The sequence below is a fragment of the Linderina pennispora genome (assembly GCF_002104995.1).
Source record: "Linderina pennispora strain ATCC 12442 chromosome Unknown DL89scaffold_11, whole genome shotgun sequence".
In the NCBI taxonomy this organism is placed as follows: domain Eukaryota; kingdom Fungi; phylum Kickxellomycota; class Kickxellomycetes; order Kickxellales; family Kickxellaceae; genus Linderina; species Linderina pennispora.
In genome coordinates, this window is record NW_024468259.1 from 264469 (window position 1) to 292274 (window position 27806).

Here is a 27806-nt window from a genome sequence, read left to right on the forward strand (position 1 = left end):
AAAGGCAAGGATCAGGCGCACAGCTGCCTTCTGCGTCTGTTGCAAACAAGCTTATGAGCGACGAGGAACGGGTGACGGGCCAAGTGGCCTTGCAGACATACATTGCCTATCTTCGCGCTGGTGGCGGATGGGCTTACATTTGCAGGAGTCGTACTAGGCCTGGTCCTTATGCAGGGCTGCCGCGTTGGAAGCGATTTTTGGATGCGAGCATGGGTGCATAGCACAAAGGACACAGGAAGCCTGCCATTCACCATTGGTATATATGCCTTGCTTGGTCTGACGCAGTTTGTCTGGTTCGCGCTATTTGCGCTTTTCCTGGTGATTACGACATATAAGGGATCACAGAAGCTCCACGAGGGTGCCCTGAAGCGCGTGCTGCGATCGCCAATGTCATTTTTCGACACGACACCGCTAGGCAGGATTCTCAATCGGTTTACCCGCGATATGGACTCGTTGGACCTGGTGCTGTGCGAGTTCTTCAGGCAGTTTTACCAGAATACCTCGCGGCTTGTCGGTGCCTTTGTCACAATCTCGATACTCGTTCCTATTTTCCTCGCACCGCTAGCACCCCTTGTCGTAGTAAGCTGGCTCCTCATCTTCGTTTACATGCGCACATCCGTTGAGGTTCAGCGGGTTGCTGCTATGTCCAGGTCGCCAATGTATGCCCACTACTCGGAGACACTCCAGGGGGCAGCGACCATTCGTGCATTCAGGTCTCAAGTACGCTTCGTTCTAAAAAATGACCGTGTCCTGGATGATGCCAATCGTCCGCAGTGGTATTCGCTGGTTGCTCAGAACTGGGTCTGGCTGCGCATCGACTACATTAGCCACATACTGTCGCTGATCGTATGCATCATAATCATCGTCCAGCCGACACACTGGGATTCGGCGGCCATTGGGCTTATGCTGATGCAGGCAACACAGATGAGCGCATATATGACGTATGCAGGCCGTGGATGGACTGAATTGCAAAACAACATGAACTCGGTCGAGCGCATTGGATATTACGCCAACTCGTTGGATCAAGAGGAACAGCAAGGAGTGGGACACCAGGCATGAAATCACCGGGAGCGCCGACTGGAGATCGTCCGATCAAAAAAGCCCCTTCGTCATGGCCAGAGCACGGCGTTGTCATCATTCGCAATCTTTCGCTGAGGTACCGGCCCGGTCTGCCGCTAGCACTTAAGGATATCAACCTTGAGGTATTCGAGGGTGAGCGTGTCGGGGTTGTTGGCAGATCAGGCGCAGGCAAGTCTAGCCTTATATCGGCGCTGTTCCGTCTTGTCGAGCCATGTGGGGGCAAAATATACGTTGACGGCGTTGATATCCAGTGCATGCCACTATCCCAGCTGCGCCGAGGCTATCTGCATTTTGCCCCAGGACCCAGTCCTATTCGACGGCACCTTGCGATCAAATCTCGACCCATTGGGTGAGTATTCCGACACAGACATCTGGAGCGCGCTTGAGAGTTCACGGCTGAAGGAGCTTGTCTCGCAGCTTCCTGGTCGTCTGGATTCTGATATCGGCGAAGGTGGTGATAACTTTTCGGCGGGGCAGCGCCAGCTCTTTTGTTTGGCTCCGAGTGCTGCTGCGCCGGCCGCGGATTCTGGTTCTCGACGAGGCGACAGGCCAGTGTGGACCATGAGACAGACTGCGCGATCCAGCGCATCATACATAGTCTGCCGACGACCGTCATCAGCATAGCCCATCGTCTGCAAACGATCATCACATATGACAAGGTCGCAGTTATTGATGAAGGGCAGGTTGTCGAATTTGGTAGTCCCCTGTCGCTGCTGGAGCAAGCACCTCAGACCTAATCAGTACTCCAGCGACGATGGACCTAGTGGCGAAAGCAGCCAGCAGCAGCACACATCGGCGTTTTACAGCATGGTCAGAGAGCTGGGCGAGGCAACAGCTAACCGCATGTACCTGCAGGCGCAAGCCGCAGCGCAGGGTCGAGACAAGCAATGATGTTTATTTGATCCATAGATACCACGTCTAAAGCGAAATATAGCGCTGTATCTATTTGCCGTTCTGCCTCTTGGACTTGCCAAGGCGCTTGGATCTGCCGCTCTTTGGGATGGCCGAGAAGGTGGAGCTCTTGTTGCGCTTGACGCTGAAAGTGCTCATATCAGCTGTGCTCTCGGCGGTGTTCCGCTTTATGCCGCGCTTCTTGCCACCGAAGCCGAACCGATCGTTCTTTGCCTGGCGCTTCTTGCCGGGATGTCGGCTTTCCCTTCTTTCCTGCAGCCCTAGCCTGCTTCTTCGACCTGGGCTGGCCCTCGTCGTCGGATTCAATATCAATAGCAAAGTCGTCGGCATCGCCCAGGTCCCCGCTGCGCAACCGCTTCTTGATGGTGGCGATCTTGTCCAGGGCCGCCTTCTTCTGGTCCTCGCGCTCCTTCAGCTTCTCCTGCTGGATCTTCTTTCCATACTTGCGCAGCTCGCGCTGCTTCTTGGCCTCCTCGGCGTTCTGGATGCCCTTCTGCTGGTCGAGCAGCTTCTGGCGGATCTTCATCATGTGCTCATCAGACTTGACCATCTCGGCAAAGTAGTCATCGGGGCGCGAGAACGGGACGCCAGCCTTTTCCACCTCGAGCTTGCCCTTGATGGCTGCCTCCAGGCCCTGCTCGTAGAACTTGAGCTCACGATCCAGGTCGTTCTCGGTCTTCTCAACAACGATCGGCTTCGAGCTCGTGATGTCGCACCTCTGGAGCCAGGGCAGACCCTTCATCGAGATCTCCTCAACGAGTGCGGTCAGCGCATCGGTGTGGTTGATGTACTCCTTCTTCTGCACAAGGTCGCTCGACTCCAGAGCAGCAATTTCAAGGGCTGTCTCCTCGTCCTCGGCAATGATCTCCTCGTAGGTGCGCTCGTCGTCGGACATAGTTTGGACTGTGTGTGTCAGGGTGCGGGGCTTCTGCAAGCTAGCGTAGAAATAGGGTGCAAATGAACAAGGCTAAAGAAGAGAAATGCGCTAGCAAGCCGAAGAGCAACATTTTTACAATATTTTTGCAGATGATTGATGCGATTGCTAGATCAATCACACGCCATAACGCTGGGATTTGCCCAGCACCTGGCACGTGCATGTGACCTGTGAAACAGGTACTCAGAGCAGATCCGTCGAGCAAAGCAAGCGGCCCTGCACAGCTCCAGCGACAGAGTGGAGCCAGCTGGGCCGAAGAATAGAATGGAGATGCAAGGACCACCATTGCCATAGCCGCTTGCCTTGGGTGGGCTGTCGACGCATCCTAGATAGCGGTGGACTGTGAGACATGCATTGCCCAAAAGTGTTTGTCCGCCGCGTCAAAAGGTTAGCCAGCCAGTTGCCGATTGCCCGCTGCTACCACCTGGACTGGCTACACCTTATCATTCATTTACTATTCTCTGTACAGCCATGGTTGGTCCGCTACAAATATCACCGATACGTACAGAATTCGACAACACAGACACGATGCTCCAGGGAATCAACTCAACGAAGTCGCAGCGTGCGCAGCAGCGGCGAAGCCAGCGCAAACACCGGGGTGGATGACGAACGTGCAAAGAGCACCCGCAGGCGTAATGAGCGGGCGATGCAATTTCTGACGTCGATAAAGACCAGCGCGGTTGACGAGTCACAAATGGCGGCACTCAACAGCTCCGAGTCTGACAACGGGCATCAGCGCATTGACTTTGACCCGCGCGGCGTGCTGGCGCACGATCCATCCTGGCCCTGGATTTGCAACTAGGCATATGGGCCATATCCCTGGATTCATGTCCCACGACCCTGGCTCGAGCTCCGACGGGGGCCGCATGCATGCTGGCGATCATGACGGTGCTGCTGGCGAGGCTGGGTTCGCGCGTAAATACACTCTTACCGCCGGAGAGCATGGTGACCCTCGAAGTGCACCTCGCAACACAGAGTTTGTGCAGATGAAGCCATCTGCGTTCCCAATGATCTTCTCGTCGATAAAGCCATTTCGTAGTCAAGGGTGATGAAAAGCATGGGTAAGTTGTGCTGCATGCATTTCAGATGCTGGTGCTGCAAACGTTCGTGCTGCTAGGCATAGGTTTTTGTTTGCTGACAGAAAAGTCAGGCGTGATTTGTATGTAGCGAGCGCGTGGCCAGTGCGGACATGGACAAAAAGGTAGGCAAGCAATATCTGAAAAATGGCCATGTGGACACAGTGCATTATCAGGAAAACATGATCTGACCACGTATATGTCGGTGTGGTCGTTTTATTGTAGGACGAGTCATTTGTACATCTGCTGTACCCACTTCACACACTCGAGTAAGTATTGTCCTGTTTTCTTGATTGCTTTCTATTTGTCGAGGGGCACATGTCTCTCCTAGCTGCCTGGATAGCCTCAATATCTTATTGGATGTGCCCTTCCAATCAATCGGGGGAACATGCAGCGATTGACATATTCCGGCCGTGTCCTTGTGAGAGGAATGAGAAACATGTATTCGCACTGCATGTAGCGTATCCGGAAACTATTCATTGCTGTGTGAACATCGGTCAGTGCCTGATAGTATGTCTCCAAAGGGCACACAGAAGAATCACTGCCACAGCACGCTTGTGGATGATAAAAGAAGACTCAATGGCGCGAAAGGCAATTGCAGATTAGGAAGTTTGAAGTAGACAGCGTAAATGAGTGGTACCTCCACTGTCAGTCATCTGCCAGCTGTGGAGGGCGCACGTAGCGAGTGGCAGGTGCGATTGGCTGCCGGCCGATATACATCTCAATCCGTGATGCCCATATATTAGTGCAGCCTTCCCATGACCTCCATCCAGGCTGTGGTCCTTTACCTCGCACTCTGTCTATATTTATCGCTTGGTAGGCTATGTTTGTTGGGGGTGTAGACGGGATAGAGGCCATACCTTCAAATATAGTGGTGCATGTGAGAAAGGAGGGGACGGCTTCAGCATCCCCAGCAATGCAATTGGCTGGTAGCCAGATTCACAGCCATGTCTAGCATATTTTTAGCTTTATTAGTGTCGACTTCTGCCTCGAAGTGCTGCTATTTATGCGCATGCAGCGGTCGATCGTGTTCTGAAGGGCGATAGCTAAGTGCAACCAGTTTTTTTTTTGCGGAAATAGGCCTGATATCAACGAGCATGAACCAGTAGCTGCAGTGAATGCAACAAACGCAGCAGGGTGGCAGTGGCCAAGGCAGCGCGTACCAGCCTAATCGTCTTGACGATCCAGGGCTTCACAAGGGACTGCAGCGAACGGTGCTGGGCCTTACCGGATACATGGGGACTGTATTTGAGTACTCGCGACCAGACGAGCTTGCGACAGGAGCTGAACGACCATTTCCGCGAGACACACCCCGAGCTTGTGGCTGTTGGCCTGACGCTAGACCAGATTCGCCGTCTCAGAACACACATGCTGCGCGTGACGCGGGAGCAAGACCTGGAGCTTTCGACAGCGGCGCTGGGATGGGTGTACTTTGAGAAGCTCATTTGGAAGGGCTATGTTGTCAAGGACAACCGCAAGCTGATTGCAGGTAAGTGAGAATGCCGCATCATCCCAGTGACACGAGCACCGTGTATCTGCCAAAGTGTACTGCCTGCTTGCATGTGAATTCCCGCCATGTCCGCTTGCTGTGACAGAACCTATTGTTAGCCATCCTATGCAGCATGCCGTAAAAATATCGCAACCCTCCCTCCTACCCTCCCTCCCCTCTCCACACATTCGAGATGCCATGGCATGACCAAAGGCTGGCCTGCCTCCCCAATTCTGCAGCGGGCATGGCTCGTGACCTTTTCTCACTCTCTCTGCAATTACGAATGTTTATTCCGTGTCGAGCCAACCAGGCCAACCCCCAATTCAATTTGCGCAGATCGCATTTCCCGGCAACCTGCTGGAAACAGGCAGAGGAGACAGGGAGCGAAAGAGACGCGAAGCCGCTCAATGGCAATGCGTCTTTAACTTTTCCCCTTCAATTTTCGGTTCCAATAGCCAGAATGCAGTGGCACATCCTTTATTGCTGCCTTTCCGATACGATTGAGCTGTCTTTTTTATGCGATGGCGTCTGCCCTCTGCTTTCCATGTTTGCCCGATAGTGCAGCCTTGGCACGCACAACTTCCCGAAAGTGTGATTATTGAATTGCAGGCGCACCTCCCAACAACTGACATTCGCCCATGCTTGCTGCGGCTTTCTCGGTCTTTGGAAAATATCCGGCTGGCACTAATTGCAGAAATCAAGCACTGTGGTTGACTCAGCACATCCCATTTCTTAATCCTACATGATTGCGCCTGGGTGGACAAGCAGAGTGCGATGCGCAGGCATCGTATTGAACCACCCTTCCCGCCCAGATGTACTGGCAGGCAACAGCTAATTGAAAGCGAGGGGCGTTTCCGTATTTCCCCCTGCCATTATGGCCACAGGCAATGCTTGCGAGGGTTCCGCAATACGCATTATACGTGTGAAGCGAGCTATGCTCCTGTACCCAGCGACGTGCATGGTCTTGAATCAGCCATGCCTTGGACTGGCGCACGTTTGACACCCATTGTTCCAAAGCCTGTCACAGGGCTGTTCCAAAAAAAAAAAGCGGGTGCAAACCCGTTTACCTCTGGAGGAAGACGTACCTCGCAAGAGCACATTGTGTGCTGCCCACAGGCAGCTGCACCATGCGCAGATTGCTCTGCACTGTGTTCGCCAATAATTCGCATGTGTTCTGTCTCCGTGTATACATGCAGACGACTTCAAATTACTCGGGGTTGACAAAGGGAAATAGCGGAAGCAATTGTACTGAACAAATGCGTTTTCTTTATTGCGGACGATGTCTCTTTTCTGGTCACGTTGCCGAATGTAGCGGTATGTCTATATTTGGCGCTGAAAATCAACGAAGGGCGCGAGGTGTCGGTTTCCAAGTCACTTCAGGTAAGCTGTTAGTTTTGGTATGTCTTGGCTTATGTCGCCGGGCCAGACTTCTGAATTGAGCCGAGTATCAAACCTGTAGGCAATCCAGCGACGCTTTGAAGTATCGACAAGGTCCATTCTCGACCAGGAGTTCGACGTATTCGCACAGCTCGAGTTCTCGCTATGGGTCCCTCGGCATGAGTTTATGCCGCACTTTGCGCGCATGTTTGAGGCCATTGGGCTGTACCGTTCGTACGAGGATTACCTGGGCAACATTGAATTCTACGCATGTAAACTGCATGCTTGAGGCCACACCCCCAAGTGGCAGTGATCTCGGGTGATCGTGATCAGTGTCAAAAATATTCGAAACTTTTTTTCAGGAGCGCACTGTACTGCCTCAACGCTTTCTTGGTTCTTTCAGCACTCAATTCACTATATTTTTCAAAGGTTTTGTTGGCTGCATTCCAGCTCTGTGGAAGAGTACACGTCCGGGCAAATACTAGATATGGCATCAGCAGATCGCAAGCGGAAATCGACGTCGGCGAAGAAGGAGAAGAAGGAAAAGAGGCAGGCGGTGGAGGTTGATGAGAAGCCAGCATACGAGAGCGTCGAGATGACTAAGCGCGAGGCAGCAGAGGACGACGATGTCCCGGGGATCAGCGAGGCTGAAGTTCATGAAGACCAGGAGGATGCTGAGGACCAGGCAGAAGAGGAGACGGCCGAGGCCATGATCGAGTTCCACAACTTCCGCAACGCTAACCACAAGCAGGCATCGAACATGGTTCCAGTGGCGCCGAAGGTTCCCAAGACGCTGGAAGAAAAGAACGAGACGTCGCGTCTTATTGTGGTGCTGGAGGCAGCTTCGCTAGAGACATACAAGGTGGGCAAGAGCGCAAACGCCAAATATCAGCTGCTGAACTGCGACGACCACCAGGGAATTCTGGCTCGGATGGGTCGGGACATTGCCGAGTCGCGGCCCGACATTACGCACCAGTGCCTTTTGACTCTGCTGGACAGCCCTCTGAACAAAACGGGTCGGCTGCAGGTGTATATTCACACGTCGTCTGACGTGCTCATTGAGATCAACCCGCAGGTGCGCATTCCGCGTACGTTCAAGCGGTTCTCTGGTCTGATGGTGCAGCTTCTGCACAAGCTGTCAATCCGGGCGGTGAATGGGCATGATAAGCTGCTCAAGGTGATCAAGAACCCAGTGTCACAGTACTTCCCCCCGGGTGCGCTCAAAATGACGTTCTCGTACGATGCACCGACCGTGCATCTGCAGACATGGCTGCGCCGGAAGCTGAAGTCGAACCAGAACATCGTCGTGGCAATTGGTGCGCTGTCGCACGGAAAGGATGACTTTGCTGATGCGTATGTCGACGAGAAAATCGGCATCTCCGAGTACCCGCTCAGTGCCTCAGTTGCATGTGGTAAGCTCACCTGTGCGCTGGAGGACATCTGGGGCATTCTCTAAGTATTTTACGTCAAAGGCATTAGTCAATCAGATGTGTGTGCCTCATTAATTGCAAGAAACGCTTTGTGACAGTGGAGCGAAAAACGTGAATAGTGCTGGACGCTCTGCAGAAAAATCCCCTCAGACCGATAGGGTAGTGTCGCTGGCACTCGACTGGGCAGTGTGATACCTCTGCAAGCCACCGTGGGTATATGTCTCAAGAGCGTATATGTAGGATTGCTGCTGGTCATTCGATGTATACTTTGGGAATACAAAAAGGGGCATATTAATACGCCGTTGGGCATTGGAGAGTGTGCTGGCAGATGCCGCAGGAAATTAAGCTCAAAGGCAGAGGTTGCATTTGAACTTTGCAGCTAATTTAGCGATACCATTGGGCGATAAACAAGGGTGGCGCAGTATGTATGTCACATTCCAATTGAGGTTAAATGCAATATGCTTTACATTTGATGTAGTGGGCACTGGCAGCACCTATGGGGACAGCAAGACTGAGGAGCAAGGAGGGCAGGGTGGAACGGAATGAGAGGCTTGGGGGCGAAAGGGCGCGTCATGCATGGAGGACTTGACTTGCATTTATTCGCAATTACGAACGACAACGGCCTCCTTTAAATGTACAAATTAAAGTCTGAACGGCGAGAATGGGGAAATATCCACCCTGGCCGGGCTACATGCAGTACGCAGATTCCCTACCCGGAAGGGGAGAAGCAAGCATACACATCAGTTGTTGCCTATTCTCCTGAATAATGGTGGCGAGTAATTTATATAGCAACGGAGAGCAAGGAGAATACAAAGCAACATGATAGGCTATATACTGAATTACGGGAGGGACGCAGCAGAGAAGAAGCCCATGTCTTGACCAACAACACAGCGGTGTCACTGGCCATGGGTGGATGCTGAATACTGTGCACAATTGGACTGGAAATAGCATTGGCACCTTCACCATGGCCGCCACTTTGTGCCTGAGGGCTTTCTCTTCGCATTGTTGGTGGGCGTGACCTTCCGGGTCGGCAGCCCCCTAGGCTGACCCTGCTCAGAGCCCTGACGCCCTCCAGACAGCGTGACAGGCAACTGCGAACGCACATTGGTGCGCGAGAATCCCGGCAGGGTGCGGTATGAAAAGGCCAGCTAATGGCGTTAGATGTGGCAGAGACATGTTGGCCCGACCTGAGGAAACGGATACTGCTGCGGTTGCAAGCATGTCAATGCCAAACTTCATGTCCCGAACATTCAGGTCGCCTGCAAGTGGTATCTCAAGCAGCTGCACCCTGCCGCGAGCGGCTCTGTAATCGGCAGCCTGGGCAGTGGGGTGAATAGGTGCTCCTCCTACAGTTAGTGCCTGTGCTGTGTGTGCCAGGTTGTGGATGGGTGGTAGGTTCGGACCAGCTGAAGCCGAATCTTGATGAGTTGACATTGACATGGGTGAGGTGTGGGAGCGGGATCGTGCCGAGCGTGAAGAGGATGGTGAGTGTGGCGACGATGCGTGCATATTAGCCGCTGCTACGCCGGCACTAGACAGCATGGCCTGGATGGAGGGAAGCTTAATACTAGATGCCCGTGGCGACAGACTCCGGCGAGTGCTGGACCTACTTTGAGAGGAAGACTCGCTGGGCACTGCCGACGCATATCTGACACGAGCCTTGGCGGCAGAGGTAGAACCTAGCATCAAGCCTGATGCAGCAGGGTGGATGTGGCCATCGGTGGGCATATACATCTGTGGGCCAGAGACTGTGCTGCGACGGCTAGGGTGCGGGTTCTGTGCATCGGCCACATAATCCGACGAAGACTCTGGACGCAGTGCAGCTGGCCATGGCCACGCTGCCTGACTCCAACGATGGTAGGTCTTGGGCGGGCGATTGCAGAATAGGTGTTGCCTGTGCAGAATTGCTGCCGCTGTACACACCCCATGACCGGGAGTCAGCAGGAATTAGCCCGGGCAGGTGCAAGCGATGGCAGGTGATTGTGGTGTGCGGAGTGATGGTCGGAGATGTGCGGGGTGCTGTATGTCTCAGGCACTTGGTCAAGCATAGGATGTGCTGGTGCAGTGCGTGGGGCAGTCTGCTGCAAGGGGCTGATAGCTGCTGCAACCGGAACGCTGACAGTTAAACCATCGTTCACACGTGCGATGTGTCCTGGGTAGTACGATGTGCTGGATGGCGAAGGCGACATTGCTGGCAGCGTATGATGGTGTGGGTGAGCACATGCATGTGCACGGAGAGATGGGTGGGGCTGGAATCCCGCAGGCAGGTATGGCCCAGCAGGATGCGGCTGTACAGAACCATGCTGGTACATCGACTCGGAATGCGATCGGTGGCGATGGCCGGGAGGCACAGCAGAGGCGACAGCGGCAGCAGTCAGGGCCGTAGACTGTCCAGCGACAGTGTTGGCACTGGGGTCAGCCGCAGCTGCAGCTGCAGTCGCAGTCGCAGTCGCAGTCGCAGAGCAGGCCTTGTTCGTCTTTAGCAGGCTGACCCTTTTCGATCATGGCCATGGCCGCATTCACCTGGGACTCCTTCTGCTTCTTCAGGGCTCTCTCGCGGTTGTACTTTGCGCGGCGGTTCTGGAACCACACCTGCACCTCGCGGGGCGACATATCCAACTGAGCTGCCAGTGCTGCGCGCACTTCGTGCGAGGGTGTATCGCGAACCAAAAACGCCCCCTGAAGCACCTCGAATTGCCTCTGTGTAATTCGCTTGCGCTTGGCCTTACGAGGCACTGTCAGTGTGGGTTCTTGAATGATAATCGGATGGGTACACAGTTCCTACCGGTGCTGCGATAGATGTGTGCCTGAAGCCACGCGCATCCGCGCTACTGCCCTGCGCGCTGTGGGTGGCCTCTGCGGGACCGCTGGCCGTGGGGACAAATGTCCGATAGCTGATGTTGCTGTTCCTGGGCTGCATGTAGTTTTTGGTGTGTGCGTGTGTGTGTGTGGTGGTGAAGGAATAATCTGTACCAGTCGTACAATGGAAAAGTTGGAGATAAATTAAATGGCGGCAACAAGATAAGAGTGTGACATGCGCACACAGAAAAAAGGACGGTATATATACACGTAGAATGAAAATCGACAAGGGCAAGCCAAGTGGGGTAAGGAAATAGCGAGGCGAAGAGCAGTGATACTTTTGTACATGCACCAGGGTATGTCGCCTTCGGAAAATAACGAGCTAGCAAAGTAGAGTGGAGGAAGCTAAAATAATCGTCAGAACAATAAAAGCTTATGAAGAGTGCGCTATTGACTGGGTGGTGCGGGTGGGTTGGTTGACAACCGGCGAGAAGGCGCACGTCAAAGCTAGTTTAGTGATATTAGGAGGCAGAGGAGGTGAGGAAGAAGCTAGAGCCGGGATTAGCTCCGAAGGCAAAGTCGTGCAATCTCCAGTCTCTTTATATGTGTTCGCCTGCCGACGAATAATTAGGGAGGGAATTCATTAACATTGCTCAACCAGCGCGCACTTTGCTGACTGGGATTGTCTGTTCGCGCGCCAGGCGCACTCTGCCTGCCCCCTCCTGGCCAGCGACCCTCCTGATCAACCGCCCCCCGCATCTTTGCCACAGCTGCGGCTGTGACAATAGTGGCATTTGGCGAGTCACTCCAGTGTATTTTTAAACTCAGCATGCGCTTGAGCTTTGTCGTCCTTAATTTGTCTCGTTTAGGCAGCACCTATTCGCAAAAGGTGGAGGGCAATCCATGTATGTCGGTGCTCAGATAGACAGGGGCGTCGTGCACTCTTCCTGTGCCATGCATCTTTTGTATCCAGGATCCATCCCAGTGAACACCAAAAAGCAGATACTACTTACACCCCTAGCAAACGCAATTGTTTTCTGCCCGTTGGAGATTGGCGGTTAGAGACGTGTCGCCGGGGCACGGCAAAGAGACGCGCGCGCAATTGTTTGGCTCACACTCCACCCACCTCCTTTTTCCTGCCTTTTCGACCGCAAAAGAGGCAAGCGAACAGAGGCATAATTCAAGCGCCTTTCATTCCATTGTGAGCAAATGTACCGTGCCGTGCAGGCCGAGTCCCGCATTTACACACTCCTACAATTGTACACCTTGGTCTTTGATACGCGGGCAGAACCGATTGGGCACTGGTTCCAGCATGGCACGAATGTGAGGTTGGTACAATCGATGGTGGTCGATGCTACATTACAATCGACCACACTCTTCGGTTTCCAACAGCTTACTATACCCAGGCGAGAGAAATACATGGCTGCACAATAGCTGCCACCAAGGCACGTTTTTGCTGTGGGCGTGCAAAGGACGGCTGCGCTAAGGGTTAATGAACACGCCGTGGTGGCCCTGGATTCATGTATCCTTTCTGGCCGCAAAAGAGCAAATTAGCGTTTGCCGCATTGACGGGAAGTTGTGCATGCGCGTAGGAACCGGGCGCAGTGTAGCTCGGTTTTCACGCCCACCATATTTCCTTCTTGGGCGAATGCGGACGCAGATCTGCCCGCGTTCACATTGCACCCAACATATGCATCCTTGACGAAGATGCGAGCAATACATGCTGCATGCAAGCGTAAAGTACCTGCTCATTTCCCAAATCCATCTCCAAAGGGCCCGCTGCAGCCAGTGGCTTTTCCCCTTGCCTGCCATAGGTCTGGCGTTCGTCGTGTGTGGCCCCGCCGCACGTTCGGCATCAATTGTCGATATCTCCCGACCCACAGCAGAGAATACGCGGGAGATTGCCACCCATCGCGCAATTGTGCTGGCTTTTGTTGGCCGAAAAGGGATAATTGCAATAATTTCTGCCAAGAAAATAGAATAGTGAAGCTAGACGAGTCATCCGTCAACACCCTTTGCCAAATACCGGTGCCAGAACATAGTCATGCAGTGCCCACACCACACGCTTCATGTAGTCCATCCAACTTGACACAAGCCGTGGAACTGGAAGCTTCAGCACCATTGCACCTATCATGAAGCAGATATACGGCAGCATCAGCGGCACTGCAATGGCCAAAAACAGGCACTTGCCCACAGTCTGCCCAACGGTCTGTGGTCGGTAGGGCACCACCTGCTTCAGCCGCTCAATGTATTCTGGCTGCAGGCCGTTTTCGACCGCGCCATCCAGCAGGATCCTGTGGTACCGCTCCGACGGATGCAAGCACTGCTCTTTGAGCCGGGGGTCGATTAGCGTCACACCGGTGATCAGGTCTCCGTCGTACGTCTGGCACCTGATCTCGACCGTCTGGTATCCGACGTCGGGGTTGCCGTTGCCGCCCTCTGTCTCAATGATACGCTGCATTTCCTCTGGTGTTATCAAGTGCGCAACGCAGTGCAGTGGACCCCCTACCTGGCAATCGGCAAATGGCCGAGTCTTGGAAAGTCCTGTCGTCTCGTCAGCCTCTCGGCTGCTGGTAATCTTGGAGATAACACCAAACCCTGGCTCCAGGTACGGCAGACCGGCCATATCAAAGGTCAGTTGATAGCCAGGAACAATAACTGGGAGGCTCTTTTGCGGGAACACCTTGCGCCGCCCCGAAAGAACCTTCGAGCTCATATTAGAACCGTAACCTACAATCAGCCATAGCTCCGGAAGAGCGGGCTAATTAGTCGCTGCTGTCCTGTAGGGCTCGGTCATAAATTAAGGCTGAGGCCCACTGTACTGTGAAGACCAGTGTGATTATCTGCGAGGGAAGCCAAGCCACTTACCCAGGTACCAGAGCGAACCATTGTTTGTAGTTACCGATGGCATCGCTTCGGACTAGTATTCTGTCGGAAAGCAACCTTGCAGTGGTGTGTATTGAGAAGAAAAGGTGACTGTACTCTGACTGCTGTAGTCACCCTCTTTGTAAGGCGCCCCTTTTATCTATCTTTTTCAGGCTCTCCTGGGAGTTGGTCCAGCGCCAAGAGCATTACAAATCATTCGCATGAACGGACCCGTGTCCTGATCGATTAAAAACAGTGATTCCAATCAGCATGCCAAGGCCAATTTACTACACCACTTGATAGCAGGCAGCAGCCATCGTCCATTTTAACTTCCAGAGTGACTGTTTTTCGACTTTCTTTTAGGGGACATTTCCAGCCGGTACATTGGGGACTCGGGGCAAATGAACATTGGTCCGCCGCTGCAGGCCAACGAAACCACATACACAGAAACTGAAGCCACCAGCAGTAATGCGCCACAGACCCAGCTCACGCGCAAGCAGGCGGGGGCAGTCGGCGCAACCACATCAGCGGTACGCGGCCTGCTTCTCCAACCGCTCTACCTCTGGTATCGTACACCGCTCAAACTGTTTCGCCCCTTGCGTGTCGACTATTTGGCTACAGCCCGCGCGCTGCTGCCACAAGAGGTGCTGTCACGGCGAGTCAGCCTACGCGGGTCGTCGCTGGGCATGATTACTAACGCCGTGAAGCAGCGCGGGTGGTCGTTTTTGCCGCGGTATGTGATTCAGCCGATGCTGGCCAACTGGATTGTTGGATTCACGCTATTCACAACGTATACAGCAGCTTTGCCCTCGGCGTATATGGCAGCATCGAGCCAGTACTCGATCAACAGCCAGGAGCAGCTGCCATGGTACCCGCCATTTGTTGCTGGTGCGGCAGCTGGCCTGGCACAGTCAGTGGTAGCAACACCGCTTGACTCGCTGCGCGTGAGGTTCGAGGTTCAGGATATGGTCAACGGGCGGTACCACAGCTGGTGGAGCTTTGTGAAGGGACAGCTGTCGGACGATGGCTGGCGAGGTCTGTATCGTGGATTCAAACTCACTATGCTGAAGGACGTGGCCGGGTATGCTGGATTTTTTGGGCTGTTTGAATGGATCAAAAACGAGACTATCGATTTATACCGCGACCTGATTCGGGTAGCGTGCACAGCCGACATTTTCGAATCCGACTCTGATATACAGAGGCTAACCAGAGAACGGGCTGCGGAGCTGCGCGGGCTGCTGAATCAGGATCCAGAGATGATCGAGGCGCAGGGGTGGATCATCCGCAATCCGATATTTGTACTGCCCGCGCTGTTCCTGCCGCCCATTCTTGGGAAGCCGGCCTGCGTGCTGTTTGCTGGTGGTGTAGCCGCCTTGGCGTACCAGGCGATTGACTACCCTCTGGAGCAGTTCCGTGCTCAGTTGTACTCGGAGGTGGCCAGTGGTGAGGTGATGAAGCAAAAGGTGTCAAGACATTTTCTGGTGGGCGTCAAAAATGCACACAGCACCAAAGGCATGCCGTGCTCGCTACCGCCAGGCAGAATTATCGCCCAAATCACACCGTACCGGGTAGCATGGCGGTCGCTGAAAGACGCTGCAACCAGGGAGTATCCACGGCCGGTAAAGAGCGAGCTGTTCAAGAGCGCTCTGGCCATTCGTAGTCTGTATAACGGGTGGGCAGGTGTGGCGTTGCGATCGATCCCGGCAGCATCGCTGGGCCTGGTTGCATACGAGATGCTGAAGAGCCAGTTATAGGACGATGCCCATTTTGTTAGATCACTGTAGAATACACATGAATGCCCGTGATGTCAGCGGCACCTACACACCTACTTACAAAGGAACCCATGGACTTTTGTATATATGCATATGGTTTGGTAAAATTAGAATATCTCCTGGCACTAAACAGCGCACATTCGCAATGGCTGCTTGCAGATATTATTCCCAGCTACTTTTGCATTGCACTTCTTTGTCTAAAATTAGCATTCCTTTGACGAGATCTTTGGTAGGGATATCTCCAAGTGTTGTACCGGCTGTTGGCTGTACAGACATAATTTGATGCATTGAAATACTAAGGTGGTGGCGCATCGTATACGAAAACCGCCATACCATCTGCCCCTATACCATTACAATTCTACCTTCAATAATGCGCCTGGCAGTTTCAACCAACTTCGCATTAATAGCCTCTGTCGTCGCTTACGCCATTGCCGCACCAATACCAAGCACTGGTCATGGCAGTACTGCCACTATCACTGCTGGCGGGCATGGCCAAAATGATATCCATACGATGCTAGACTCAGCAGACAGCAAATTAAACCGGAGAGGAGGCATAGTGCACACACCAAATATCTATCCTCGCTCAGGGAGCCGTAGTCCAGTTGGCCAACACAACCATATTCGCTTCTACAAATAAATGATCTGATTCCCACAACGGTGTAATCCGCTGAATTCGATATGGTCTAAGAGCCAATCCCGGTCCCATTTTTTGTCAGCCCACCCACTTTTCGTCTTTCCATTCCTCCATATCGCTGTCAACGGGTTAAAAAGCCATGTCGTTCAAGTTCAACTTCGGAGTAAGCGACGATGGCGAGAACATCACTGGTGCCAATGTTACTGCTGATGAGCACGAGCAGATGCAGGATGTAGATATGGCTACATCTGTGGCCGTCGAGCCACACGCCGTGGTCCCACTAAGCATTCCGTCTGTGCCTGGCCTGGTTGTTGATGCTATCTACTTCAAGGACCAGAAGCTGTGGAAACGGCGGATCGACGATATACAGTTCCAATTGGCACAGGAGGACATGATGGAAGCCGAACACAGCACCACTCTGCAGAAGATGATGGCCGAGGGCAAGGACGCTGCAGATGTAATCAAGGGAGTGTACGAAGGTGGGCTGAAGACATGGGAGTGCAGTATTGACCTACTAAACTACTTGATCAGCGAAGAGGATGGTATTGCGGCATTGGCCGGAGCGCAGGTGCTTGAGCTCGGGTGCGGCACTGCACTGCCTTCGCTGCATATCCTGAAGCGGGTCCCAACGGCCCAGGTCTGCTTGCAGGACTACAACAAGGATGTGCTGGAGCTGGTTACCATTCCCAATGTGCTAGCAAATACGGTTTTGTCGCCCGAGAATGGCGTTGCTGGGGACAAACTGCATGTAGAGGACGACACGGAGACATGTGAGATTGATGTGGACTTCCGGCGCACGCAAATTCTGTTTGGCGAACTTGCCGACGAGGTCATTGGCAAGCGCGAGGTGCCGCAGCTGACACTGGAGGAGGTCGAGGTGGCCAACAAGCGGCTGCTGGCTGCTGGTGCTGACATTCAGGGCCGGTGCGAGTTTGTTTCTGGAGACTGGTCGTACATGCAAGAGGCGATTGAGTCACACGGCAGGCAAAACACATTCGACCTTATTCTGACCAGCGAGACCATCTACGACACTGCCAGCTACCGGAAGCTCCACGATCTGATTGCCGCCTCACTGGCCAAGGCCAGCCAGGCAAATGGCCGTCCGCCTATGGCCCTGGTCGCAGCCAAAGTCCATTTACTTTGGGCTAACTGGATCTGTGCTATCATTCAAAAAGTATGTGCAGGCCCGCGGCGTGTTTGTGGCAGAGACGGTCTGGCAGAGTGGGGCAGCATGAACCGCGAGATTCTCCGTCTCACATGGGCTTAGAGCGCAGGCGGTTGTTTTTATGAATGCAAATTTCTGGGCTGGATTGTTGAATAAATTTAGGCAATTTCACATCGGGTATTATCTGCGCCGTTTGTTTCTATGATGTGCTGCTGATGTTACCGCTTACTATGTAGGGACAATTGTTGTCTGGCGGCGAAGCTTTCTCTGGTAGAACAGGCTGAGGCGCAGGCCGGCCAATAATGCATGCCTGAGCCGTTACCACTTGTCCCGTTGCGATGACTGCTGATGCGCGTAGCTGCACACATGCGACGCTGCCTATTTGATGAAGCCGTCGGTCCGGGGCACATATGTGCAAAGAAGAATGTGCTGCAGATCATTAGCCGCGATATTTTCTATATTTGGACCGCGCAGGCTACGAAAGGGACACGGTGGCGAGGGCGCACTTGCATCGCGCTGCTTTGTAGGCAGCAGCATGGCTGGTGTAAACATCTTCAAACAGAGTGCGCACCACTAAATTTAGAGGAGTGTTTGTAAACGCCATCTTTTGTTACATATGCAGCTCCCGGTCCTGGTCCACGAGACTATTTAGGGAGAGGGAGACACAACAACGATGCCAATATAAATGGTCTGCTTTGCCCTGTGGAGTAAAAAAGGCCTGTTTGTTTGCCCCTCTCGCCTCGCTTCACCTTTATTTTCGTCTGCTAAACCTCTCTTTAAGCACTTTTGTTGCGAATTTTAACCTAATTTTTTCCCCATTTTGTACAGATCCACACTGATGGAGGGCATCGCTCTGAGCAGAAACGATAAATGGCTGCTGGTGTTGTCCATATTCGTGCCACCGCTTGCCACGTATCTAAAGTTTGGCAGGTCGCGGACACTGCGCACAAACTGTCTGTTCACGCTCTGCCTGTTTTTGCCTGGGGTTTTCCATGCAATGTGCTCGATCCACAGATACCCGAGCGTAGTATTCCGCCAGACAGAGCCCAAGGACAGCGGGGTGTTCCAGGAGCGTGAAGGAAATGTGATTTGGGAGGTGCCCAGAGACCATTTCCGTAGCATCAGCCATTCTGTGCTTGTGTTCGAGGCGCAAAGCCTGACGCTCAAGAGCGACTTGGCGCAGAAGCGTTCCTTGCCAGGCGGTTCGGTGGCCATACCACCGTCACTGGCATCATCGTCGGATGACACGATCCATGATGATAAGTACCTGGCGTTTGCGCATGCTTCCGCACCAGTGCTCAATCCAGGATACGGCTGGAATATGGCCGACATGCACCAACAGCAATTTCTACCCGATCCCTACGCTCTAGGCATTACACGGCCACTGGAAACCATCAAGATCCACTAAACAGGAAATGGCGTCTGTGAATAAATTTGATTTTTGCGCACACCCATGTCACATGAGCATGCTTCCTTGGCAGCGGTACGTGGTTGACGACGTATCGCATCGCTCTTTTTCGCACAGACGTTTCTTTTCTCACCTCTCCACTCTACATTCGATTTTTCTTGCACTATGTCGCGGCGCTATCACTCAACCGACGTTCTTTTGCTGATCCTGGCGCTGTTCTTCCCGCCCCTGACTGCGTTTTTCAAGCGCGGATTCGGCGCTGATTTGCTTATTAATGTGCTGCTGACACTTCTCGGGTTTCTGCCAGGGCTCCTGCATGCGTGGTACCTGGTCTTTGAGCACCCTTACGAGTCTCGCGGATATGTAGAGATTCGCGGATAGCTCTGTAGTTTTTCGCCTCTAATAAATTAATTGTGCTGATGTACCCTGTACGAATCCGGTGGTGTGTATGGCTGAGCCGGTCCTGTGTTGGTGCCAAATCGTGTGCCTTGGTGGCATGTTTAGGCAAGGGAGGGCTGGTGCCAAGAGGACGCTGGAAAGAGGCGGAGAAAATGAACCAGTGATTGGTCAAACTGTCAGCATAGGAGAAATCAAGCACAGCAGAAAAACGGAGAGCCTTGCGGTTTTTCTTTTTCCACCCTATCTTCTCTTCAATTCTCTGTATTCTTTTTTGCCTCTTTTACTTTCTTTACCGCGCGGCAGTGCACATAGTTCATCGCCAACTAGAGCCTTTGGCTTGCAATAGCCACCTAGGAAACCTGCAGTAGTGCACCCCACATATTCAGTAAACCAGGGCCGCTGCTTACGTCCTCCCTTCATTCCACCAGAACGGAGGAGATTCCTTTAGCAGTATCTACCCTACTGCCACCACCACCACTACCCTGCGACGTTTTTAGAACGCCGTTAGTACCACGCACAGTGTCTGCTGCCTTTCTTCACAACATCCCTGCGCCATGGAGCCGTCAGACATCGTCCTGCTTGCGCTGGCAGTAATCTGCCCGCCCGGAAGCGTCGCCCTGAACGTGGGCTCAACCGAGACTTTATTATTTGCACAGCACTGACGCTGCTGTTCTGGGTACCAGGTAATGCCGGTGGTTTTGACATTGTGTGCTACGTGGGAGATATGCAAGGATATCCTTATGTTCTATTTTTATCCCGATTCTCGCACCTGCTGCTGCTGTTGCTGTTGCTCGGCAAGACAATCGGCGATTGTGCTCGTCAACCGCTCTTGCTGAGAGTTGTAAAATTGTGTTGACAAGACATATGCTCATTAAGCAGGCAAAAACATATTTTGTTTGTGGCAAAAACTTGTTTGTTTTTGTAAACACTGTAGGCATCGCATACAGCTGGTACCTGATCTTCAAGTACCCGCTGGAGAACTTTAGGCAGCGGGGCGGCCCAGGGCGGTACCAGACTATCGAAGATGGTTTGCGGCGACAGTCGATGGGCGGGGCGCTGGCGCTGGAAGACGATGGGTCGGAGCGCAGTGAGGACGATCACAGTCTCGGCGACACGCCGATCACACCTGACACTACGGCGGTGACGCCGCATTCTACATTGCGCTCGCCAAGCCGTAAATCGATGTCAGGACGCAAAAAGTCGCACCGCGGACGCAAGCCGGGTAGCGGGCGGCGGAAGAGCTCAAGTAGCAGCCGTAGCGGGATCCGCGGGCGGCCACCAGTCGGTTGCACTGCAGGAGGCGGCCCGGAAATATGCAATGCGGCAGCAGCAGCGCGAGCGGTCAAACTCGGTCAAAAAATGGTTCGTTGACCGCTTCTACTTTGCCGACCCCACCCAGGTCCCACCCGAAATGGGCAACGATCTCCACAGCAACCCCGAATCGCACGAGCTGTCTGTTCCGCAGCAGTAAACTTCTCATTATCGGTATTAAGAATCAAACTGTTCTTGGTGAAATTCGCCGGTGATTTCCTACGCGAAAGTTTCTAAAAATAGTAGGACGAGCTAGCACCCCCATCCTCACCGACATCGCGTCTTTGCACATACGGTGCCATGGTGCATAATGCATGCATTGGAAACGGGCACAAGTGAATATCTCGTGTAGTCCTTTGTGGTGGAACCTGATTTCTAAAAATACTGTCGTGCTTTCGGAAACCAAGCGGGCAGATATTTCGCAGCAGCATGCCCCACATCCGCCTCGACAGTAAACATGCTGATTATGTAAACACACGGCGGACATGCCTTTGCTTGGCATGGTGTCTGGGTATCCAGTCCTGGTCTGTACGTCGTTATATCTGATCTCAAATGCACTGGGGTGGGACAATTTTATTAGCGAATGTCATGAACAGAAATGCGATGATGGAGATATGCGTATAAATATGCAGCCACATTCTCAGTGGCCATGTATGCTGCAGTATTCATTTAGCGATCATAAAAGTCGTGGCCAAAGGCCCGACAATGCTCGTGCATCTCCACTTCACTCGAGCAAGTGTATCCACATCCGAGACACATCCACTGGGCCTGCAGCACAGACAGGACGAGCAAGCTGCTTGCCTCCGCGGACAGACTGAGGATAGAGTGGATCCAGAGGTAGGACAGGAATGGCACATGCTTTGCAAAACTAGTCATTCTTTTTTGGTGGGGATGCAGGTATCAGGGGTGGTGTAATAAACAAGCGACCGGCGCAAGCTAGAGAGATGTGTAAATGAGGTGGGAGGGAAGGGGCGTTGGGTAGTGGAAGAAAAGGGAGATATTTAAAGGGACGGAGAGAAAGAAATGAAAATGGAATTGCTCACAACGAAAACCCCCTTACCGCCCTCGAGCCCCTCTTGTGCTTTTTATAGCCAAAAGGGGATAGATGCTGGTCAACCAAAAGTATCGGGGCGGCATGATGCACCTGGCTGCTCCAGCTATACAGACTCCTCGAAGGTGCTCTGAATAGGGGATCTTAGGCTCGCACATCATTTGCAAGGCGGTCCTGCAAATAATGGCCGGCCTGCACTCTGCTTTCCGCAACTGCCGCATGCCCCGGAATTGTCTTTTTCTGTTGGGCCTGTGCAAGTCAGCAAAAGATGCTGTGAAACGGGGAACCAAGCGAGCACTGAGAAAAACGGTCGATCTGCTCTCATCCGCGCGTATGTTGATCCGCACAAAAAACTTCCATCGTTTATGAACATTTGCTACCCATATCGGCTCTGTGTCTAGCGGCGCCCCATGTGTGCTTGGTGATCAGGCAAGGTCATCAGCACATCTTGGTTTTGTTCCAACTGTGCTGCGGGGTACTAACAGGAAGTACACCGTCGGCCTTCTTTTCTCTCTTCAAGCAGCATCTTTACACGTGTGCAATGAGCGTACTACAGCCGAATACCCAAGAGAGCCCGATCTTCACTGCGCAGAAGCAAAGATCGGCTTGGTAAAGCAACCACCTGGACGAAGCTTCCCAGCTTGAAGGTCGCATGGCTCCCAAATGTAAACAAGCATCTCCTTGACGGGACTTGGATCAGGAGGGGCAATCCACGTGTTTGTGCGCTGGTGATATCATAATATGCATGGCCATGAGCAGCCGGGAGCCCTCTGGCTTTGGATAGGGAGGCTGCAGAGCGAATAGCTAGCATCTGCGCCAAGATGCTAATGAAAGCGCATATCGTAAGGCGGGCTGGACAATTATACTGCATAAATCGCCCACGGTGCGTCTCCTCGCTGCCACCAATTGGCCACCGGCCTTGTCCAGTCATGTCTCTTCCATGTGGTGGGACATGGGGGACAGTTGTGGGGGAACACATCCTTTTATTCTGGGAGTCGGCAGTGGAAGCGGCTTTCCTTGGCTTATCGCCACTTCCCACATATGCTTAGAACCCCTGCACGACATGATTGTTTGGGAATATCCGCAGGCAATGCCAGGGCAGCCGTCGTGTCTGAGATGTCCAGTGATGCCAAGCACCTGCTCTTACATGGATGCAAGCTGCGTCGGTTCCTTGATAAATGCTGCAACGAACTATCCCTGTCCAAGCTGTAGTTGCCAAGGAATCCATGCTGAGAGGAGGTTGTCTGGCATGCAGTTTGCATAGCAGCGCAAGGACTCATCCCACTAGTGGACACCAGAGACACCCTCGCCACCACCTAGTGTATGGATCGGCAAATGAGGTAATGGTGCAGGCCCGTGTGCAGCATCCAAGACCGCAATGCTGCAAAGGCTTTTCGCTTTTGTTTTGGTCTTACCAGGTCAGCCCAAGCTAGCCAATCATTCGCACTGTGCTGGGGAACCGCCTGCGCTGCAGACCGCCAAATGTGTTCTTTTGCATCAAGCGCACTTTTCAGCGAATGCAACATCGGCTGCTAAAAAGCGATCATTGCTGCCGGGATTGTCGGACCTTCCCCAGGACATATGCGCTCGCCGCGAACGCGCATTTTATGCATGCGCCTCCTGTTCGGGCCAGACGGAAGGCAGCAGGAGCTATAGTCACTGCTGGGGGAGCAATGCGAAACTAGATGCACATGAAAATAGCATCCTTATTCTTAGGCTCTGCTGGGCTGCATGTTCAGTTCCAAATACAAGGATGTGCCCACTGTTTGGGTTGTCCTTCATGATCCGTGATCGAGGATCAGCATCCATGTTCGCCTTGTCAGCGACATGTGCATGTATGCTACCGCGTGGTCCAGATATCTAATTGCGACATGCTTGATAAAGTGGAAAAGGTTTGTTGGCCCAGCCACACACTCGCCAAACTGATAGAGCGATGTACAGGCACGATGTTTGCAGGCTTTGCTTCTCGGGTAGGCGTGCTCGCATTCAATTTTGGCGTGATAGCTGCAGAAAACACTAGAGAAAACAAATTAACAAAGGCCCATTGAATGCGAATCTATGACGACGCCGATGTTCCCGGGTGGTAGCTCGAAGTCAGGGTCGCAACAGACATCCGCTTAGACGATGGCGAGTACTCGCTCCTGTGCATTTCGTCGTGCTCGTCATGGTCATCTTCGTCATGGCTAAGTATGTCCATGTTCCGGTCGCTGGTCCGACTGGACGAGTCCAGGTCGCCAATGCGTGTGCCCGACGTAACGAGGAGCGCACGCTGGCCGCGGCTGAGCATGTCCTGTGAGGGACGGCCGCCGCGCCCCTTCTTGATGACTCCACGCACATGTCGGTCCTTCATCTCGACGAACCGCTGCATCACATACGACCGGCACTTATCGGCACCCGGCAGGTCCTGGATCATCTTGGCGATAGTCGGGTGCGAGAACCCAAAGTAGTCGGGGCCAGAAGCCGAGTTGGAGTGCTCACGGTGCCGGATCTGGTTCACGGTGCGCAGAACTGTGGTCCAGGCACCAGTGGCTGTGTTGGCAATGATAGGCGACCCGGGAATGTCTTCGGGCTCTACATGGAACCGCGGGCCGTCACCGCCGTCGGTAATACGACAGGTATAAATCACCTGCTTGTTCGGGTCAACCATGCTGTAGTACTCGCGCTGCACCGTGTAGCCGACTGGCCAGATATACCGCTCGTTGTGGTACGTTTCGCGGTCCCACACAATCGTCCCCAGACTAAGAACAGTTAGGATACCGACCTGCACCGGCAGCTCATAGTTGCCATCTTTGTCACGGGGCACGGGCTGCACTGACCGCACCTTGGATGAGATGTCATGGTGGCGCTTACGGCGCTTGCCACCGGGCCGCGGCATGCTGGTGTTTGCGTGCTGCATCGCTGAGGACACATCAAAAATGGTCGTGCCTGGGTAGCCACCGTGAGGCGGCGTGTACGACGACGGGGTGGTCGGCGTGAGGGGGGCTGGGTGGCCACCGGCAGGGCCGTTCACTCGAAGAGCCCCGCTGGCTTCAGGATAGCCGTATTGCCCGTGGCTGTCAGACGGGTAGCCTGCCGCCAGCGCATGCTGCTGGTGCATTGGAGGCCGATCTACCTGCATCATGTGGTCGCTGGCGGTGCTCATTGCATCCATGTGTCGGGGACTGCTGCTGCTGTCGCTATGGCATGAGTGGTAGCACGACTGGCTGGCTGGGCCAAGTGACCGTCGCGCTGCATACCCGCCACTGGTGGCCTGGGAGTTCCGTGGGAACTGGGGCTGCGTCGCTGATGCCCGCATAGGCGGCAGGTTCTTTTGCGCATGCTGCGGCATCGGGTAGGATCCCTGGAAATACGAGGAAGGCGGCTGGCGGGCACCGTTGGCATATGGCATGGGCATTGTCTCCTTACTATGTGCGATTCCTGGAAGATTCGGGGTTGGACGGCCTCCACTGGCGAGCATCGGGTTGCTAGAATCTGGACGGGCACCGCCATACACCTGATAGTGGAACTGGGGTGGTGGCACATCAGAGGCGACATGGGAGTCGACACGACCAGCTCCGCTGTTTGCCTCGTTGGAGGTGAATGACATGGATGGCGAGAGCGAGTTTGACGACGACGACATCGCATACCCGACTCCGTCGCGGTCTGCTGAATGAAGAAGCCTGTCCAGCAGAGTGTCCTTCTCCTTGCGTAACCGCTTTATTTCTGCTTGGGCGTCTTCGAGTTGCGACACCATGCGAGCATTATCCTATGTAAGAGGAGAGGGGCATTAGTGCAGCCTGTCAGCAGTGTGTTGGGCGATGCTTAAAGCGATGTCTTCTCTCAAAAGGGGGCGGGCATACATGTTTTCAGGGGATGGGAAAGGGGACACATTGCAACTCCATCCACAAAAAACCGCGTCCTGTTCTTTCTAGATACATCGCTCCATCCTCACTAGCACAGCTCTTTCATGCGACGAATCGACATGGACATGCATGCCCAAGCATGAGTCGGAGTGAGGTATGGATTCGCGCAAAGGCAAAAATCAATAAAGTCGTGCCCAGGCAGAAGAGCAGAAAGAAGGTGAGGAAAATCAAATGGCATGTCCCACCATCCCCCTTTTCTCACACTCATTAGAACGATAAGCCCGTTTGCGTGCGAAACACCGCTGTTTCGTGTGAGAAAGCGGGTGTGCCTTCACATGCTGAGCGTCATGAGAGAATCCAGAGGTGTGGCAAAGGTACAGTTAGGTTCGCGCGTTCTGTCTTCCAGTGAGAGCAAGAGGCTTTTGGTGCACCAGAGTCGGAATTGAGCTGGCTGTGCGGGCATGCAAGCTGAAGATGTTCCGACGGTACTGGTCGTCACACCACTAATAAGGCTTTTTAGGCAACTATTGGTCCCTCTAGGCAGGCACGGTCTGGCACTGGGCAGCAGAGGCCACTGGGAGGAGAGATAACAGTAGTCATGTGATGTCCCATCGGACTATTGCAAGGGGAGGGAGGGAACCAAAACGGAGATGGGGACCCGCCAAGAAGACAGGCGCGACCAAAAACATGGCTCAGGGAACGGCGGAGCGATAATGCAGGCTGATCTCGGACCCAAAGGACAGAGTACCACACGTACTATTTCCAGCCAGCAGTAGGAGCTGGGGGAATGGCTGCTGGATGCGACAGGCAGGCATGTGCTGCTGGGCGGTAGCGCAGAGCAGTGAGAGGAGGCACGGAACGGAGACGCACAATGACGGGCAGAGAATATTGTCGGACAGAGATACCCATTATCGCCTGAAGGATGCGAACAGCACTGCGGGCCGGGGTGCACAAACAGATAGAGTCCAAAAGGCAGGCACGGGAGAGGCGTTCGGCTATTCCGAGAGCTATCGCTAGAATTAGGGAGCTGTCAAAGCCCCCAAGTGGATAATGATGATGGCCAAGAAGACATTGCAGGACCACCACAGGTCGCTTTTGGGCATGTGGAGGCGGTGCTGAGGCAACAGATGCGCGGTCACGGCCAAAACGAGACAATGGAGGAAAGAGAAAAAATGGACTTACCTCAAGCACCTCACGTAAGCGCTGGCGAAGGCGGTTGTACTTGTCTTGGTAGACAGACTCATTCGACAGGTTCACTGGCGAGATGGAGTCGCTGGCAGACCGGTCATTCGAGCTGTTGCAATTGTTTTGTTGGTACCATGAGGATGTGGCGGCGTCAGCAATGGCTGGAATGGCGTTCGGGTTGTATTTGCTGTTGCTCTCCCTGCGCTGGCTGGGGCTTGGTCGCCGGTAATTCGAGTGTGCCTTGTCCATTGAGGCGCTGTCCTCGGGTCGCATCGCTGGCGGCAGGAATGTGGTCTGGTGCGTGTATGGAGAAGAGATGCTGCTTGTGTGTGCAGGCGGTGTGATCAGCGCAGTGGTGCTGCTGGCCATGGTCGCAGCAGAGATATGCTGGCCTGGAGAGGGATCCGATTGTCGGGGCCAGCCAGGGTTGGTGGTTTTTGTCTTGAGAGAGAAGGCGGACGGGTCTGTAGGGCTTCTCATTACTGTGCAGATACAAGGGAATAAGGTCTAGGGATGGTACAGAGGAGCAGGTGTAAGAGCCGAAAAATAGACGCAGAAAGTAGAAAGGAGAAGAGAGAACGTCGTGCAAATCGGCGTGCTGGATGGGCAGCGAGGGCGGGGCTATACCAAGAAAATCTACAGAGTTGGCCGAAAAAAGGGGAAGAGAAAGGGATTTCACTTCTGTAGGGGATGAGTGTTATGCTGAAGGTGCAGCAGCCGCAACGATTAAAGGAAAGGAGAGGGGGGAAGGCGCCAATGAGGAAAATTTTTGGATGACAACAGTGGGGACCATTAGAAATGGCGCGTGCGCGGTGCCTCGTTTGTATATTAGCGCGGGAGACTGCCAGATTAGTGGCGAGGGTGAGACGCAAAAGCAAGACACAGCCTGCTGCAGTTTGGTCGAGCGTTTAATAAACGGCAAAAGGGCTTGCACATGCTAAGGCAATCGCAGAACTTTGGCGGCAGCTGCAAGTAATTTACCGAATGCACGCACAACCCACCGCGCAACAGATATGGCGACAATCGAGACACGGTATTCTCCGAAGAAGTCGAAGCCGCACTTTGACATGCAAAGTA

General features: G+C 53.6%; 13 protein-coding genes across 13 annotated transcripts; 8 read left to right on the forward strand and 5 right to left on the reverse strand.

Moving 5' to 3' along the window:
- The first annotated feature begins 162 nt into the window (after positions 1–162).
- On the forward strand, positions 163–1983 carry DL89DRAFT_269036 (P-loop containing nucleoside triphosphate hydrolase protein). Its single transcript, XM_040888132.1, is given in 6 exon segments — positions 163–318; positions 346–1041; positions 1122–1330; positions 1350–1582; positions 1651–1786; positions 1812–1983. The coding sequence occupies 6 exon segments, from the start codon at positions 169–171 to the stop codon at positions 1969–1971; spliced, it is 1584 nt and encodes a 527-aa protein (XP_040741698.1). The 5' UTR covers positions 163–168; the 3' UTR covers positions 1972–1983.
- Positions 1984–2347: 364 nt separating this feature from the next.
- On the reverse strand, positions 2348–2878 carry DL89DRAFT_205224 (eukaryotic rRNA processing; the record flags this gene model as incomplete). Its single annotated transcript, XM_040884063.1, has 1 exon — positions 2348–2878. A coding segment is annotated over one exon (531 nt), but the record flags the coding sequence as incomplete, so codon positions are not given.
- Positions 2879–4236: 1358 nt separating this feature from the next.
- Positions 4237–4863, forward strand: DL89DRAFT_269037 (uncharacterized protein). Its single transcript, XM_040888133.1, has 2 exons — positions 4237–4415; positions 4463–4863. The coding sequence occupies exons 1-2, from the start codon at positions 4321–4323 to the stop codon at positions 4620–4622; spliced, it is 255 nt and encodes an 84-aa protein (XP_040741700.1). The 5' UTR covers positions 4237–4320; the 3' UTR covers positions 4623–4863.
- Positions 4864–5334: 471 nt separating this feature from the next.
- Positions 5335–7157, forward strand: DL89DRAFT_225403 (uncharacterized protein; the record flags this gene model as incomplete). The annotated part of the gene is made up of 3 exons (XM_040884751.1): positions 5335–5495; positions 5951–5998; positions 6983–7157. Coding segments are annotated over 3 exons (384 nt in total), but the record flags the coding sequence as incomplete, so codon positions are not given.
- Positions 7158–7577: 420 nt separating this feature from the next.
- On the forward strand, positions 7578–8324 carry DL89DRAFT_225484 (Nep1-domain-containing protein; the record flags this gene model as incomplete). The annotated part of the gene is made up of 1 exon (XM_040884756.1): positions 7578–8324. The coding sequence occupies one exon, from the start codon at positions 7578–7580 to the stop codon at positions 8322–8324; it is 747 nt and encodes a 248-aa protein (XP_040741702.1).
- A 648-nt stretch (positions 8325–8972) lies between these two features.
- On the reverse strand, positions 8973–10133 carry DL89DRAFT_37453 (uncharacterized protein). The gene has a single exon (XM_040891595.1). It carries the CDS (start codon positions 10030–10032, stop codon positions 9352–9354), a length of 681 nt encoding a protein of 226 aa, XP_040741703.1. The 5' UTR covers positions 10033–10133; the 3' UTR covers positions 8973–9351.
- A 682-nt stretch (positions 10134–10815) lies between these two features.
- On the reverse strand, positions 10816–11028 carry DL89DRAFT_209481 (homeobox; the record flags this gene model as incomplete). Its single annotated transcript, XM_040884162.1, has 1 exon — positions 10816–11028. A coding segment is annotated over one exon (213 nt), but the record flags the coding sequence as incomplete, so codon positions are not given.
- A 1060-nt stretch (positions 11029–12088) lies between these two features.
- Positions 12089–12666, forward strand: DL89DRAFT_269040 (uncharacterized protein). The gene has a single exon (XM_040888134.1). The coding sequence runs from the start codon at positions 12307–12309 to the stop codon at positions 12529–12531; it is 225 nt and encodes a 74-aa protein (XP_040741705.1). The 5' UTR covers positions 12089–12306; the 3' UTR covers positions 12532–12666.
- A 256-nt stretch (positions 12667–12922) lies between these two features.
- Positions 12923–14055, reverse strand: DL89DRAFT_269041 (uncharacterized protein). Its single transcript, XM_040888135.1, has one exon. It carries the CDS (start codon positions 13811–13813, stop codon positions 13103–13105), a length of 711 nt encoding a protein of 236 aa, XP_040741706.1. The 5' UTR covers positions 13814–14055; the 3' UTR covers positions 12923–13102.
- Positions 14056–14293: 238 nt separating this feature from the next.
- Positions 14294–15766, forward strand: DL89DRAFT_269042 (mitochondrial carrier). The gene has a single exon (XM_040888136.1). It carries the CDS (start codon positions 14364–14366, stop codon positions 15714–15716), a length of 1353 nt encoding a protein of 450 aa, XP_040741707.1. The 5' UTR covers positions 14294–14363; the 3' UTR covers positions 15717–15766.
- Positions 15767–16507: 741 nt separating this feature from the next.
- On the forward strand, positions 16508–18941 carry DL89DRAFT_294408 (uncharacterized protein; the record flags this gene model as incomplete). Its single annotated transcript, XM_040890506.1, has 2 exons — positions 16508–17497; positions 18456–18941. The coding sequence occupies 2 exons, from the start codon at positions 16508–16510 to the stop codon at positions 18939–18941; spliced, it is 1476 nt and encodes a 491-aa protein (XP_040741708.1).
- Positions 18942–19106: 165 nt separating this feature from the next.
- On the forward strand, positions 19107–20811 carry DL89DRAFT_294409 (UPF0057-domain-containing protein; the record flags this gene model as incomplete). Its single annotated transcript, XM_040890507.1, has 4 exons — positions 19107–19304; positions 19951–20023; positions 20275–20621; positions 20668–20811. The coding sequence occupies 4 exons, from the start codon at positions 19107–19109 to the stop codon at positions 20809–20811; spliced, it is 762 nt and encodes a 253-aa protein (XP_040741709.1).
- A 2736-nt stretch (positions 20812–23547) lies between these two features.
- On the reverse strand, positions 23548–27496 carry DL89DRAFT_248254 (uncharacterized protein). The gene is made up of 2 exons (XM_040885145.1): positions 26727–27496; positions 23548–25447 (listed from the first exon to the last, which is right to left on the reverse strand). Exons 1-2 carry the CDS (start codon positions 27207–27209, stop codon positions 23759–23761), a joined length of 2172 nt encoding a protein of 723 aa, XP_040741710.1. The 5' UTR covers positions 27210–27496; the 3' UTR covers positions 23548–23758.
- Positions 27497–27806: the final 310 nt, after the last annotated feature.